The 13,678-nt window shown below is 56.5% G+C and overlaps 1 protein-coding gene across 1 annotated transcript in view; it reads right to left on the reverse strand.

Moving 5' to 3' along the window:
- The window catches only part of KNDC1 (kinase non-catalytic C-lobe domain containing 1), a 56,189-nt gene that overhangs the window by 15,388 nt on the left and 27,123 nt on the right, over positions 1 to 13,678 (reverse strand). The window contains exons 10-18 of the mRNA XM_065894739.1: positions 7,613 to 7,771; positions 6,977 to 7,054; positions 6,301 to 6,394; positions 5,537 to 5,699; positions 5,024 to 5,467; positions 4,743 to 4,972; positions 4,356 to 4,500; positions 3,344 to 3,444; positions 2,225 to 2,574 (exon numbers count right to left, since the gene is read on the reverse strand). Of these exons, the coding sequence (XP_065750811.1) occupies positions 2,225 to 2,574; positions 3,344 to 3,444; positions 4,356 to 4,500; positions 4,743 to 4,972; positions 5,024 to 5,467; positions 5,537 to 5,699; positions 6,301 to 6,394; positions 6,977 to 7,054; positions 7,613 to 7,771 (1,764 nt within the window). The remainder of the gene's footprint in view (positions 1 to 2,224; positions 2,575 to 3,343; positions 3,445 to 4,355; positions 4,501 to 4,742; positions 4,973 to 5,023; positions 5,468 to 5,536; positions 5,700 to 6,300; positions 6,395 to 6,976; positions 7,055 to 7,612; positions 7,772 to 13,678) is intronic.

The raw sequence follows: 13,678 nt of genomic DNA on the forward strand, positions 1-13,678 counted from the left end.
TTCCTGGGCCCTCTGTTCTATTTCACTGGTCTATACGTCTGTCTCTGTGCCTGTCCCACACTGCTTTGGTTACAGTAGCTTTGCAATAAGTTTTGAAATCAGAAGTGTGACTCCTCCAGCTTCGTTCCTTTTCATGATTATTTTGGCTGTTGGGGTCCACTTGGGATCCTGTATGAATTTTTAGGTGGGATTTCCTTTCTGTAAACAGGGCCGTGTCTCCCTCTTTCATTCGGCCGTCCGCATCGGCATGGACGCATGGACGCATGGACGCACGGACGCGTGGACGCACGGAAGCGTGGATGCACGGACGCGTGGATGCACGGACGCCCCACGCTGTGAGCCAGAGTCCAGTGCTGTGTTCTTGCTTTTACAGCTCCCGCCGCTCCCGCCGTGGCCCCTGTGACGGCTGACACACCCTCTTCATTGTCTTGATCATTTCCTTACTTTCCGGCACCAGAGATGCTCCCGGCTCCATTTTTTTTTTTTTTTTTTGGTCCCAGTCCCAAGATCAGCCACTTCTCCAAGGAGCCCTGGCTCCTTTGACTGAGAACGGTATTAGAAACCAAGAACCAGGCACTAGGTGTACCCACTGCTGCTGGGGTCGCCACTTCCGGGCTCTCTCGGCTGACAGAACCAAGAGCTCTATTGTAAGACCCCTTCATGGCAGCCGAGGCCCCAGGCCCCTCAGGAGCCTTCAGTGTCAGAGCGGCTCCATTTTGGGAGGACCTGCTCCATACTCGGTTACGAGGCCTGCACTTGTTTCGGGGTTGTCGTGAGCGCTGCCCCGTCGCTGATGCTGCACTCTGGCCTCTCATCAGCCTTGCGAGTCCCTTAACCGCCCCCCCCACCCCCCGCGCCGCCTCCTCTGTGACGGCAGGCGGAGCAGTGGCACCCTGCCACACTGGCACTGTCTGTGGAAGGCCGCTGGGGACGGGGACCACGACACTTAGGAACCCCAAGTGAGTTGCACTGTGCACAGATGCACAGCAAAGGGCACTGAAGCGGGAGGAAGGAGACCGGGGCTCATGGGTCGGTAAGGGGGCCGGGGGCCACCCTCTCCTGGTCAGAGCTCTGGGCTCCGACACAGAGGCATCGGGCTTCCCCAACCTGGATACCGCACTGGTGGGCCAGGGTGTCTGGTGGACGTCTGCCGTGCCAGCTGTCCTCACCAGTCCCCATGGGAGGCCTGAGTCCTTGCAGCCCCCCCCTCCCCCAGTGCACGACGCCAAGCACATTCGGGGCCCGGCTTTAAGGAAACCCGGAGGGGGCAGCACGACTCCCAAGCACACAGGCCCGTGCCCGGTGCTCCAGGCCCGAGGCACGCAGGTCTCTTTCTAGCCTGGGACTGAGGAACCAAGCGAGACGGTTCGGACGGTGCTGAGATGAGAGGAGATGCAGCTCCTGGGGCTCACGGCTCGGAGGCTGCAGATGGTGAGGGTGGGACGCCAGGCCGCTGACAGCTCCCTCCTGTCTGCTACCCTGGGGCCCGGGCCCCGTGTGGCTGTGGCCCAAGTGGGAGCCCCTGGTCACGGGGGGAAGGATGCAGCCCAGGTCAGGCCTGAGTTCTTGGCCACTCAGGAGTGGGGCTGCAGCCCAGGTCAGGGCTCCTGGTCACTGGGGGGCAGACCCCCAACGGCACGGGCAGCAACCTTGGGTGCAGAACTCTGTGGGGCTGCCCTGCACACGGGCTGGCCAGGCCCGGACACTCTCCAGCCTAGGGCGTCCCCTCGCCCTGCTGACCCGGGAGGAGCCCAGGCTGCCCCTGAGCCGGGGCGGCACGCAGAGTGCGCTGCCCAGAGACGCCCCTGGGGCCTGGCCCGAGTTGACCGCCGCGGGCCAGGTGCTTCGGTGCTGCTTTTCATCTTGTGGTGCTGCCCGAGGGCTGACCTTGACGCCCAAACCCAACTGTGGTCGCCAGCATGAGGCAACCTCCTGCCACACGTCCCCTGGTGGCCAAGGAGCCCAAACAGAGGAAAGCCGTTTCCTTTCCCGGACGGCGGGGGGACGCGTGCAGATGAGCACAACCCCCGGGAGGACACGCAGGCAGGGGCCCAGGCCAGCGTGGTGGCTGCTGGTGGCCGACGGGCACCAGGGCTGGGAGACACGGGGGCCCTTCTGTCACCCGAGGTACCGGGAGCTCCAGCGTGAGCCCGTCCTCACGCCCCACGGCACCCTGGGGCCGAGCATCCTCCCTTCCAGCGGTGGACAGGAGCCCAGGACTCACCGGGCTCTGGGCATTGGCGGCGGGGCACCCGGCGGCCTTCTGCCTCGCCAGCTCCTTCACGTAGCAGTGCACGTCGGCGCTGAAGCAGTCGGCCTCGTAGAAGGCGCTGCACCAGCCGGGGCTGCAGCTCTGCAAGCCGCCTGGGCCTGGGCTCATGGACGGGCCGCCCTTCGGGGGCTGGGCTAGCCGTGCCACTGCCTCAGAGCCCCCAGCCAGGCCCCCACCCTGCTGCCGGGCCTCTCCTGCCTGGGGCTGCTCCCTCCCAGCTGCTACCGACTTCTGAGGCCGAAACCCCACCTCAAAGTTGCTCCGCGAGAGCTCGTCTGAGTCCACGCTCGGCTTCTCCTTCCCTGGACGGAGGAAGGGGGGGGGGGGCGGGTCACACGCGGCAACGTGGGTTCCCGGGGGAGAATCCGCCCCTGATTGCAGAGAGGCGACAGGTCCCTAGCAGGGGGCAGGAGGCCCCTCGGGATGGCCAGGTGGCCCCACCTCCGCTCCAGAAGAGCCGCAAAGGGTCCTCAGGGTCGGAGTCCCTCGGTCCCCTCCCAAATGGGCTGCCACGCAGGGCAGAGTTGTGGCAGAGACCCGAGGGAACTTTGAACTGTCCGTAAACAGACAAAGCAGAGAGTCCCCCAGGAACCAAGGGTTCCAGCTGGTCATGAGCTCTTCTCTGGGCATCTCCATTTTGCTTTCCAGTTTCCCAAGCGTGCACACGGTATGGGGGGCTCTCACTGCCATCCTGTGTGTGACTGTAGTCACACAACCTAAAGGACATGGTCCCCAAAGCCAAGTCCCACTCAGACCAGATTTGGAGAAATTACAAAGTTTTCAGTTATCAGGGAGTCCTGGCTATGGATCTAGGAAGATACGCCTCAGGGTCTTTAAATGGCACGTTTCCAAGAAAGAATGCAGAGCCCCCCATCACCATGCTGCTGGCCCCAGCCCTTGCCCTTGCTGCCCACCTGGTGGCCTGGGGAGAATGCCCCCCTTCGCAGTACAGACCCCCCAGAGGAGGACGGGCCCTGCCCTTGGGACCCTGGAGAGACACAGGGTAACCTGGCCCCAAGGGTGGAGAAGACCCAGCTGTGGAGGGTCTCAACCCACAGCCCTCTGTCTCACCCGCTCCGAGATGTGAAGGCCTTTTGCTGGACGGTGAGCATGTGCTCGGAGCGCTGGTCCCACCGCTGCCCTCGGGCTGTGGCCCAGCCTCCTCGGAAGTGCTGCCATCAGAACGGAGGACACTGCAGGCACCCCCGGGACCCTCCCACAGGCTTACTAGAGGCTTCCCCTGGGAGCGAAGCGGGGGTGTCGGTGACCGAACCCCCCCCCCCAGACCTCCAGGACGGCCTGGCCACAGGCCACAGATGTCACAGACACGGGCCCTTTAGCAGACGACTTTCTGGGCGTCCGCCTCTTGGGGTCCTTCGACGGCTCCCCCAGTGATGTGGAAATGTGGGGCTTGCCTGGGGGGGAGAGCAGGGTGTGCGCCGCCTCTGGGTGGGGTTCTGGGGACCAGGAGGGGGCGGGGACGGGGCTGCCGTGAGCTCCCGTGAGCTCGGGCGTCAGGGCGCTGGACCACTCCAGGCACAGGTCCCGCCCACCCTGCAGCACGGCCCTCTGCAGCCCTCGGGAGGGGCTGGGCCAGGCCTGGCACTGAGGCGCCCCGGGCGCATCCTGTGAAGGCTGGGGCCCAAGAGGGCTGGGGGAAGGGGCAGGAGAGGGAAGGTGCCTGCCCCCCTCCCTCCTGAGCTGTCACTTCCTCTTCTACCGCCAGGAGGGGAGCTGGACGGGAGGCGGGGGGCAGACGCTGGTCCCTGCAGGGGCCTCCCCGCAGCCACACCCGGCCTCCGGCCTCCGGGCTCCGTTGCTCTGCCTCCTGAGCTGGTCCCAGGGAGGCACCAGGGAGGCGGACGTGCCTTCTGCGCCCTGTGACCCCACAAGCCCCCCTCCTGCCAAGAGGAGCGCTTGCCTGAAGGGAGAGCTTTGGAAGCAGAGTGGGCCTCGGGCCAGGAAAGAGGGGCCCAGCAGGTGGTCGCTCTGGGGAGGGCGATGAGTGGGACGCGGGACAGGAGGACGGCCCTCGGGGCACAGCGGGGGCGGGGGGGGGGGGACCGCGAGGAGGGGCTCTTACTTCCCGGAGGGCGACGTCCTCCCGTTCACCACTCTGAAAAGATTCTGCACCAACCTCTCCCCCCAGTAGAGGTCACAGAACTTCTCCGATATGGCCCCACAGAAGGTGGCATAGGTGAGGTCTTTCAAGGCGTAAATATACTCCCCTGAGTTCGCGAGAAAACCACGGGGGTGAGTGAAAATATATGAGTGCTTTTCTGGGTTCCCCTGGCCTCGGGAACTGGCGGGGGGCGGGGTGCAGCTGGCTTCCTCTGCCGGCCAGCCCCTGGGGGCTCTGCCCTTTGTGCAGAGATGGCAGGATGGGGGGCCCTCCTGTGGTGACCTCCCCTAGCACACGGCTCCCCCCGGGCCTGTCCCTGGTCCTTGGGTCCCTGTGGCCCCGTGGTACCCATGATCAGAGCCTCCAGCCCGTGGTCCAGGTAACCGTCAAAGGCAAACTCTTCCTGGATGAGGCGTGTGGCCTCCTGCAGCGATGGGCTGGCTGTCCCCTGTGAGAGGGGCGAGGCATCCGCGCTGGACGGACAGAGCTTGTGGTCTGCTGGGTAGGGCCACTCCGGGTGACCTTCTGGGGCCTGGTCATCCCACTCCCTGACGGGGGCTCCCCCGGGGCCGTCGGGACTCCCCGTGGCCAGCGAGGGGCTCCGCGGGGCTGACGGGGGGCCCTCGGGCTCCTGGCCTGGGACCTGGGTGGCCCTGCCCCTGGGCGGCTTGGCTGGGTGGCAAGGACTGTGGGGGGCTGCGGTGGGCCCGGGGAGGCGGGGCTCGAGGCCTCCACAAGCAGCTGCAGTTGGGATGGGTTCCTTCGGCCCTCGCTCCGGGGGTGGCATCTGTGTTGTCGTGGGCGGGGCCGGGGATTTGGGCATCACCGGTGAAGCCCTTTCCAGCGGGCTGGCTGGGGCAGGGGCTGGGGGGCTGGGGCAGCCCTGGGCTGAGCCTCTTGGCGCCGACTCTCTGAGGGGCTCTGGGGCACCGGGTGCTGGCCGGCCAGGCGTCGTCAGGCCGGGGGCCGCTCCATGGGCCTCAGGCATCTGCTTCCCATCACCCTCCCTGTCCAGCCGGCCTCTCCTCTCCTCAGGCCCCTCAGCCGGCCCCGAGGTCAGGGCGAGCGTGTCCCTGCGAGCAGAGAGGAGAGAGTGTGCAGGGGGCCCGGCAGCCCGCCAGCCCCTGGGTGGGGACACTCACCTGGCGACACCAGCATTGGCAGCGAGGACGACGGGCCTGAAGTGTGTGGCCGGGGAGGCGAACGCCTCTGGCAGCAACGTGGCCCCTTGGAGGCAGGAGGGCTGACTGGGCGCTGGCTCCTGCACGGCCACCAGCCTGCTGTCACTGCTGATCTGCAGGAAGCCTGGAGACAAACATGGGGTGAGCAGGGTGGGTGCCGGCCTTAGCGGGGTGCTGACCTGAAGGGCCCAGGAAGCCTCAGGGGCACTGGGAGGAAGGGAGACTCCAGGGAGAGGCCTGAAGGAGGGCCCTGGAGTCCGGGGCTGCCCCGAGCAGGCAGGGAGGGGGTGCGGTGCTCGGTGGGGGGCTGGAGTGACGGAAAAGGCCAGAAGACCCAGCCACAGACCGGAGGCTTGGACGGGCCCGTGGGGAAGGATCTTCGTAGGTGCCACTGAGGCGCAGACAGGGCAAGACAAGAGCTGGGTCATCAGCGCGGGCTGCGGGGTGGAGGCGAGTCGCCTGCTCTGGCCGCTGGTGAGACGGGAGGGCTGACCCGAGCGAGGCCTGAGAGGCCGGGGCCAGAGGGGCCGGCGGGAGCCCAGAGCAGGGCAGCCGGGGGCCAGCTGCGGGCACGCTGCCTGCGGTCTCGGCCACATCCGGAGGTGGCGTCCACTTGGGGCTGGATTCCCGGAGGCAGCCTCTGGGGGGATGGCAGCGGGGGCGCGGTGCGGGGCGAGGGGCCTGCAGGGCAGGGGCGGTGGGGACAGGCCGGTCCCGGGGCCCACCTGAGCCGGGCCTGGGCGCAGCTGCTGTGCTGGGGCTCGGTTCAGTCACCAAGAAGGCGTTCTGCAGACCGATGGCCTCTTCCTCCTGGCAAACCTGGGCAGAAGGACACGGAGAGCTCCCGGTTGAGACGGGCGCAAGGCCCCAGGGGTGCAGAGCAGACCCCCGCGGCGCGAGCCCCCCGCCTGTGCTGACGCGCAGGCCTGTTTCTCTGGAGCGGGAGCCCCTGGGGCATGGGGCTGCCCAGTGCAGCAGGGTTCCGGTGGGTTTCCGGGGCATGGGAAGACCGCCAGAACCCACACTCCCCAAAGTTGCTGTGTGCTCCTGTCTGCGTCCGAGGGACCCTGTCACTGCCCGACGGGGCCCCGGCCGGTCAGCACAGCAGGACGCCGACAGGCACTGAGTGTCCCCCGGCGGGACCCCCAGGGTGCGCCCCCGCCCGCACATGCCAGGGGTCAACAGAGACCAGGGTGTGGGCCTGCGGGAGGGGCTGCTCTGTGGGCTCGTTCGCGGTGACGGAGCCAAGGAAAGTCACGTCGGGAGGATGAAGGGTGACCTGCCTTCCGCCCCAGAGTCTCCATGCATCTATTCAGTAAACACGGAAGAGCAAGGAGCCTCACCTCTGCGGCCCCAGGGTAGGATAAAGGGCCTGCGGGGTCTCCGCGGTGCCCAGCTTACCGTGCAGGTCGATGCCCTCAGGTGGGCTAGGATCTTTCTGCTGTCCATACCTCTGTGCAGGAGGTAGCCGCTGCAGGTCTGAAAGCAAGCACAGGCCAGCGTCCAGCACGCCTGGGGCACCGGCCCGCTTCACTCCCTCGGCGGAGCCCATTGGAGTGTGCGGTGGCAGCCAGGCGGCCCGGGGGCTTCTCTCCAGGAGGACCCCGTGGCACCCCTTCTTGGGCAGAGCCACGTGCACCCCAGCCTCAGGGGCCTGGGATGAAATTCAGAGTCTCTAGCTGTCCTTCCTGGCTGTCCTGAGCTGGGAAGCCACGGAACGACGGGGCTCCCCCTGACCCAGCCTGGAGGACCCTCGGAGGAGTGCGGGCAAGTCGGGCATGTGGGGGACGCGCTGCAGGGGGTCAGGGGTCAGCGCTCGGGTCCAGGACATCCCCAGCCACTCTCCGGCTGGTGGATGCACTGGAGACACAGGACCATCTGGGGGGAAGGCCGGCATTGAGCAGCAGAGACCCCTCACCGCCCGTCCACAAATGAAGCCATGTCCTTCCCTGTCCAACAGCACTGACCTGCCCCAGAAACAAGAACCCGCGTCCCTGGCCCTGGACCTTGAGCTGGGCCCCCCCGCAGCACGGTTACCTCGACGGCCTCAGCCGCGGACGGCCGCTCCTGGGCGCTGCGTCTGGCCATGTGCAGGAGGAGTGTCTTGAGCCTGCGTGGCAGGGCCAGTTTGTGGTCTCGGGGGATGCTGAACTTGGCTGCTGTCCACAGGATCGCGGCCACGCAGTACACAGACGCCTGGGTGGAGGAGGAGAGACGGCCGGCTGGCTCAGCAGACCTGCCCCCGCTCGGGCCCCGCCAAGGGCACACCTAGGCACCGTCCCCCAGGGCCGGGAGCTTCCGCAGAACCTGGAGGCCCCACCGCAGTCCCTGAGCCAGAACCCGGGGGCCTGGCCTGGGAATCTGCACGGTTAACAAGTACCCACAGGCCTTTAAGTCTCAGTGTGACCAGGACAACCTGGGGCCCCGGCTGGACCTTCCCAGCTCTCTCTCCACGAGGGCAAAGGTGGCACCTCAGGGAGCCCGAGGCCAGGAGTCCCCCAGAAACCATGCTATGCTGCTAAATGGCTAAGGACAGGCTCTCTGAACAAAAACCCAGGCCTCTCGGTATACAACGAGGTTTATTCTAAAATTTGCTGATAAAAAGGATGTGTCGCATGCACTTGAAAACAATAATGAAAAGGGCGATGCCCTTCTCCGTGAGCTCCATAGAGTCGACTGCTTCTCCCTGAATGCCTTCCCCGATTTTTACCCTCTACTCTTGTATCTGCAGCCGACCTGTGACCAACACGTGGTCCCGATGTACACGTGGCCGATACCTTCGTTTCTCTCGAAAAGTAAGAGAAAGTGAAGCCAGAGACACAGCTGACATCTGTGCTGAGTCAGGTAACAGTGGCTGAATCCCCAAAGGAGTATTTCCCAGAGCTTTTGTACAGACCTGACACACTTTTCAGTTTAATTGTGTTGTTCGTGTTTCCTCCATTACGTCAAGTCTAGTCAATTGACAAAACAACGAATCAAGCCCTGAGTTCAGCATTTGCTGATTTCCACGGTGTGAAGACTCCCGTGTGGCCAGCTGCAAGCTGCCAAGGTGGTGCCAGTGAGCCGGGCAGGGGGAGAGATGGGGGGGCCCCCTTCCTATAGGCCTTCTGCCCAGGAGCACAGATAACAGTCAACTATAGCAAATCATTAGGAAATTCTTAGTTTTGAGTATTTATCAACCTTTAAAAAAATTAAGCTTTTTACTCTGAGATAACTGTAGATTCACATAGAGTTGTAGGAAATAATCCAGCGGGACCCCATGTACCTTTCACCCAGCTCCCCACCGCAGTGACATCTTACAAGGCTGTAGTGTGGTATCACAACCTGCTCCCTGGCGTGGACGCCGGGAGATGCAGGACATTTCCATCACCAGGATCCGGCCCGTCCCCTCCCAACTTAGTCGCTGGCAACTACTCATCTGTTCTCCATTTCTTAATTTCATCATTTCATATAAATGGAGTCATACGATATGCGGCCTTTCGGGGCGCCTTTCTCTCTCAGCCCCATCAACTGGTGGTCGCCTCGTCAACACTCCGTTCCCCTCACCGCTGCTGCCGCTCTGCGGTGTGGACGTGCCACCCGCTGAAAGACATCTGAGTTGTTTCCAGGCTGTAGCTACTGCAAATAAAATTGCCATAGACATTCGTGTCCAGGACTTTGTGTGAACATAAGTTTCATTTCTCTAGGAAAAATGTCTTATGAGTGCAATTTCTGGGTTGTATGATCGTTGCATGTTTAGTTCTGTAGGAAACCAGCAAACAGTCTTCCTAAGGGCTGCACCATCTTGCATCCCCCTCAGCAGTGGATGAGGGTTCCTGTCACTCCACACCCTCGCTAGCATTTGGTACTGTCAGGGTTTTGGACTTTAGCCTTTCTAGTAAGTGTGTAGTGGTAGCTCATGGTTTTAAGTTGCGTTTCCCGAATGCCGTATGAAATGGAATACCTTCACGTGCTTACTTGCCATCTGATACCTTCTCTGGTGAGGTGTCTGTTCAGATCTTTTGCCCACTTTTTAATTGGGTTATTTGTTTTCTTACTGTTCACTTCTGAGAGCTTTGGGCATATTTGGGATACAAGTCCTTTATCAGATACGTGTTTTGCAAATAGTTCTCCCATCTGTGGCTTGTCTTCTCATTCTCTTAACTGTGTCTTTTACAGAGCACAGCATTAAAATCAAGCATTTAATTTGAATGAAATCTAACATCGAGTGTTTCTTTCATAGATCATGCTTTTGGTGTGGTATCTGAAGACTCACTGCCTAGATTTTCTCCTATGTTATTTTCTAGAAGTTTTACAGCTTTGAATTTACTTTTAGGCCTATGTTCCATTTTGAGTTAATTTTTATGAAAGTGCAACAAGGTCTGTGTAAAGGTTTTTTTTGGCCTGTGGATGTCCCGTTGTTACAGCACCACTTGTTGAGCAGACCGTCCTTTCTCCAACGATTGCCTTTGCTCCTCTGTCAAAGACCAGTTAATTGTATTTGTGTGGGTTTATTTCTGGGCTACTTTGTTCCATTTATTTTTTGTCTTTTCTTTTGCCGAAACCACACTTGATTACTGTGGCTTACAGTAAGTTTTAGAACTGGGTAGTGTCAGTCCTCTGACTTTGTTCTTCTCCTTCAATATTGTGTTGGCTGTGCTGGGTCTTTTGCCTCTACATAAAAACCTAAGAATCAGTTCGTTGATATCAACAAAATAACTTGCTGGGATTTTCACTGAAATTGCATTGCATCTATAGATCAAATTGGGAAGAACTGACATCTTAATAATATTGAGTCTTCCAATCCATGAACATGGACTATCTCTCCATTTATTTAGATCATTTTCGGTATCTTTCATCAGAATTTTACAGTTTTCCTCATATGAATCTTATACACGTTTTCTTAAATTTTATACATAAGTAATTTTTTTGGTGCTAACGTAAATGGTATTTTTAAAAAATAATTAATTAATCATTTTTTAAATGGCTGTGTCTGGTCTTAGTTGTGGCACGCGGGATCTTTCATTTCTGTGCGTGGGCTTCTTGCTAGTTGTGGTGTGCTGGTTTTTTCTCTCTAGTTGTGGCGCACAGGCTCCAGGGCACGTGGGCTCTGTAGTTTGCAGCACGCAGTCTCTAGTTGAGGCGTGCGAGCTTAGTAGTTGTGGTACGCGGGATTAGTTGCCCCGGGGTATGTGGGATCTTAGTTCCCCGACCAGGGATCAAACTTGTGTCCCCTGCATTGGAAGGGGGATTCTTTACAACTGGACCAGCAGGGAAGTCCTTGGTATTGTTTTTTTACTTTTTATTATTTTTAAAAATTTATTTATCTATTTATTTTTGGATGCATTGGGTCTTCGTTGCTGTGTGAAGGCTTTCTCTAGTTGCAGTGAGCGGGGGCTACTCTTCGTGTGGTGCATGGGCTTCTCATTGCGGTGGCTCCTCTTGTTGCAGAGCACAGGCTCTAGGCATGTGGGCTTCAGTAGTTATAGCACATGGGCTCAGTAGTTGTGGCTTGAGGGCTCTAGAGCGCAGGCTCAGTAGTTGTGGCACATGGGCTTAGTTGCTCCACTGCATGTGGGATCTTCCAGGACCAGGGCTCGAACCCATATCCCCTACATTGGCAGGCGGACTCTTAACCACTGCGCCACCAGGGAAGCCCTGGTATTGTATTTTTAATTTCAAATTCCAATTGTTCATTGCTGGGAAACAGGAAAGCAATTGACATTTGTATTTTAATCTTCTATCTGCAATCTTGCTACAACTGCTTATTAGTTCCAGGAGGTTTCTGTTGATTCTTTGGGATTTCCTACTTAGTCAATCATGTCACCTGTAAACAAAGACAGTCTTATTTCTTCCTTCTCAATCTACATCCATTTTCTTTTCTTTTCTTGTCTTATTGCATTAGCTAGGACTTGCAGTACGATGTTGAATAGGAGTGATGAGAGGAGACATTCTTGCCTTTTTCCCAATCTTAGGGGGAAAGCATCTAGTTTCTCACCATTACTTATGCTACCTGTTGGCTTTTTTGTAGATATTCTTTATCAAGTTGAGTAAATTTCCCTCTATTCCTAGTTTGCTGAGAGTTTTTATTATGAATGGGTGCTAAATTTTGTCAAAAGCTTAGCATCTATTGTTATGATTTTTCTTCTTTAGTCCATGTGATGTATTACATTGACTCTCAATTGTTGAGCCAGCCATCCATACATGGAATAAATGCCACTTGGCCAGTTTTAAATTTTGATGAAGTTCAATTTATCCATTTTTCCTTTTGTGGAAAACTTTATGGATAGTGCTTTTGGTGTCAAGTCTAAAAGCTCTTTGCCTAGCCCTCCATTCCAAAGATTTTCTTTGATATATTTTTTTCAGCAGCCTTTTGTAGTCTTTAGCATATAAATTCTGTACGTGCTTTGTTAGATTCACATCTAAGTATTTCATTTTTGGGGGAGTGATTGTAAATGTACTGTGTTTTCAATTTTGGTGTCCACATGTTCATTTCTAGTATATAGAAATACAATTGATTTTTGAATGTTTATCTTATATCCTGTGACCTTTCAAAACTCAATTCTAAGTTCTGGGAGGCTTTTATCGAGATTCTTTGGAATTGCTTGGAATTTTCTATGTCGACAGTTATGTCGTCTGCAAACAGTATTATTTCTTCCTTTCTGGCCTTTATGCTTTTTACCTGCTTTTCTTGCCTTATTGTAGTGGCTAGAACTTCCAGTACAATGTTGAATAGGGTGGTGAGAGTGGGCATCCTTGCTTTGTTCTTGATCTTAGGGGGAAAGCATTTAGTCTTTCCACTAAGTATGATGTTAACTGTACAGTTTTTTTGGTAGATGATCTTTATTAAGTTGAGGAAGTTTCTTCTACTTTTCTGAGTTTTTTTTTTTTAATAGATGGGTGTTAAATTTTGTCAAATGCTTTTTCTGCATCAGTGAATGTGATCATGGGATTTTTCTTCTTTAGCTGGTTAATATGTTGGACTACACTGATTGGTTTTCAAATACTGAACCAGCCTTATGTCCCTGGAATAACCCCCACTTGTTTATGGTGTATAATTGTTTTTATATCTTAGTGAATTCTATTTGCATATATTTTGCTTAGGATTTTTGCCTTTATATTCATGAGGGATATTGACCTATATACATATTTTTTGCACTATCTTTGCCTGGTTTTGGTATCAGGGTAATATTAGGCTTCATCAAATGGATTGGGAAGTGTTCACTTCTGTTTTCTGGAAAAGACTGTGTAGAATTGGTATTAATTCTTCTTTAAACATTTGGTATACCACCCTAGTGAAAACATCTTGGCCTAGAGATTTATTTTTGAGAGTTTAAGAATTACAAATTCAGGGCTTCCCTGGTGACGCAGTGGTTGAGAGTCTGCCTGCCGATGCAGGGGACGTGGGTTCGTGCCCCGGTCCGGGAAGATCCCACATGCCACGGAGCGGCTGGGCCCGTGAGCCATGGCCGCTGAGCCTGCGTGTCCGGAGCCTGTGCTCCGCAACGGGAGAGGCCACAACAGTGAGAGGCCCATGTACTGCAAAAAAAAAAAAAAATTACAAATTCAATCTCCTCAACAGTTATGGAGCTATTCAAAGGTCTGTTTCATCTTGGGTGAGGTGTAGTTTATATTTTTTAAAGATTTGGTCCATTTCATCTAAGTCATTGAATTTTATGTGTGGGGAGTTGTCTGTGGTATTCCAGTATCCTTTTGATGTCTGCAGGGTCCGCAGGGATGTCCCCTGAGTCATTCCTGACATCGGCAATTTGTGTCTTCCTTCTCTTTTTGCTTTGTCAGTTTTGCTAGAAGTTTGTTAATGTTATTCGCCTCTTCCAGGAGCCAGCCCTTCATTTCACTGGTTTTCTCTACTGTTTCTCTGTTTTCATTTCACTGAGTCCTGCTCTCAGCTTCACTGTTTCCTTCTTTCTGCTTTGGGTCTATTTCACTCTTCTTTTGAGGTGGGTGCCTAGATTACTGAGTTGAGACTTTACCTCTTTTTTAGTTTTCAGCATACGAGTCCTGTACATGCTTTGTTAGATTTACATCTAAGTATTTCATTTTTAGCGATTTCCTTTTTTTTTTTGAGGGGAGGTTGCCTCGTTGCCACTGGGTGATGGTGAA

Source organism: Phocoena phocoena, chromosome 16 (assembly GCF_963924675.1).
Source record: "Phocoena phocoena chromosome 16, mPhoPho1.1, whole genome shotgun sequence".
In the NCBI taxonomy this organism is placed as follows: Eukaryota; Metazoa; Chordata; class Mammalia; order Artiodactyla; family Phocoenidae; genus Phocoena; species Phocoena phocoena.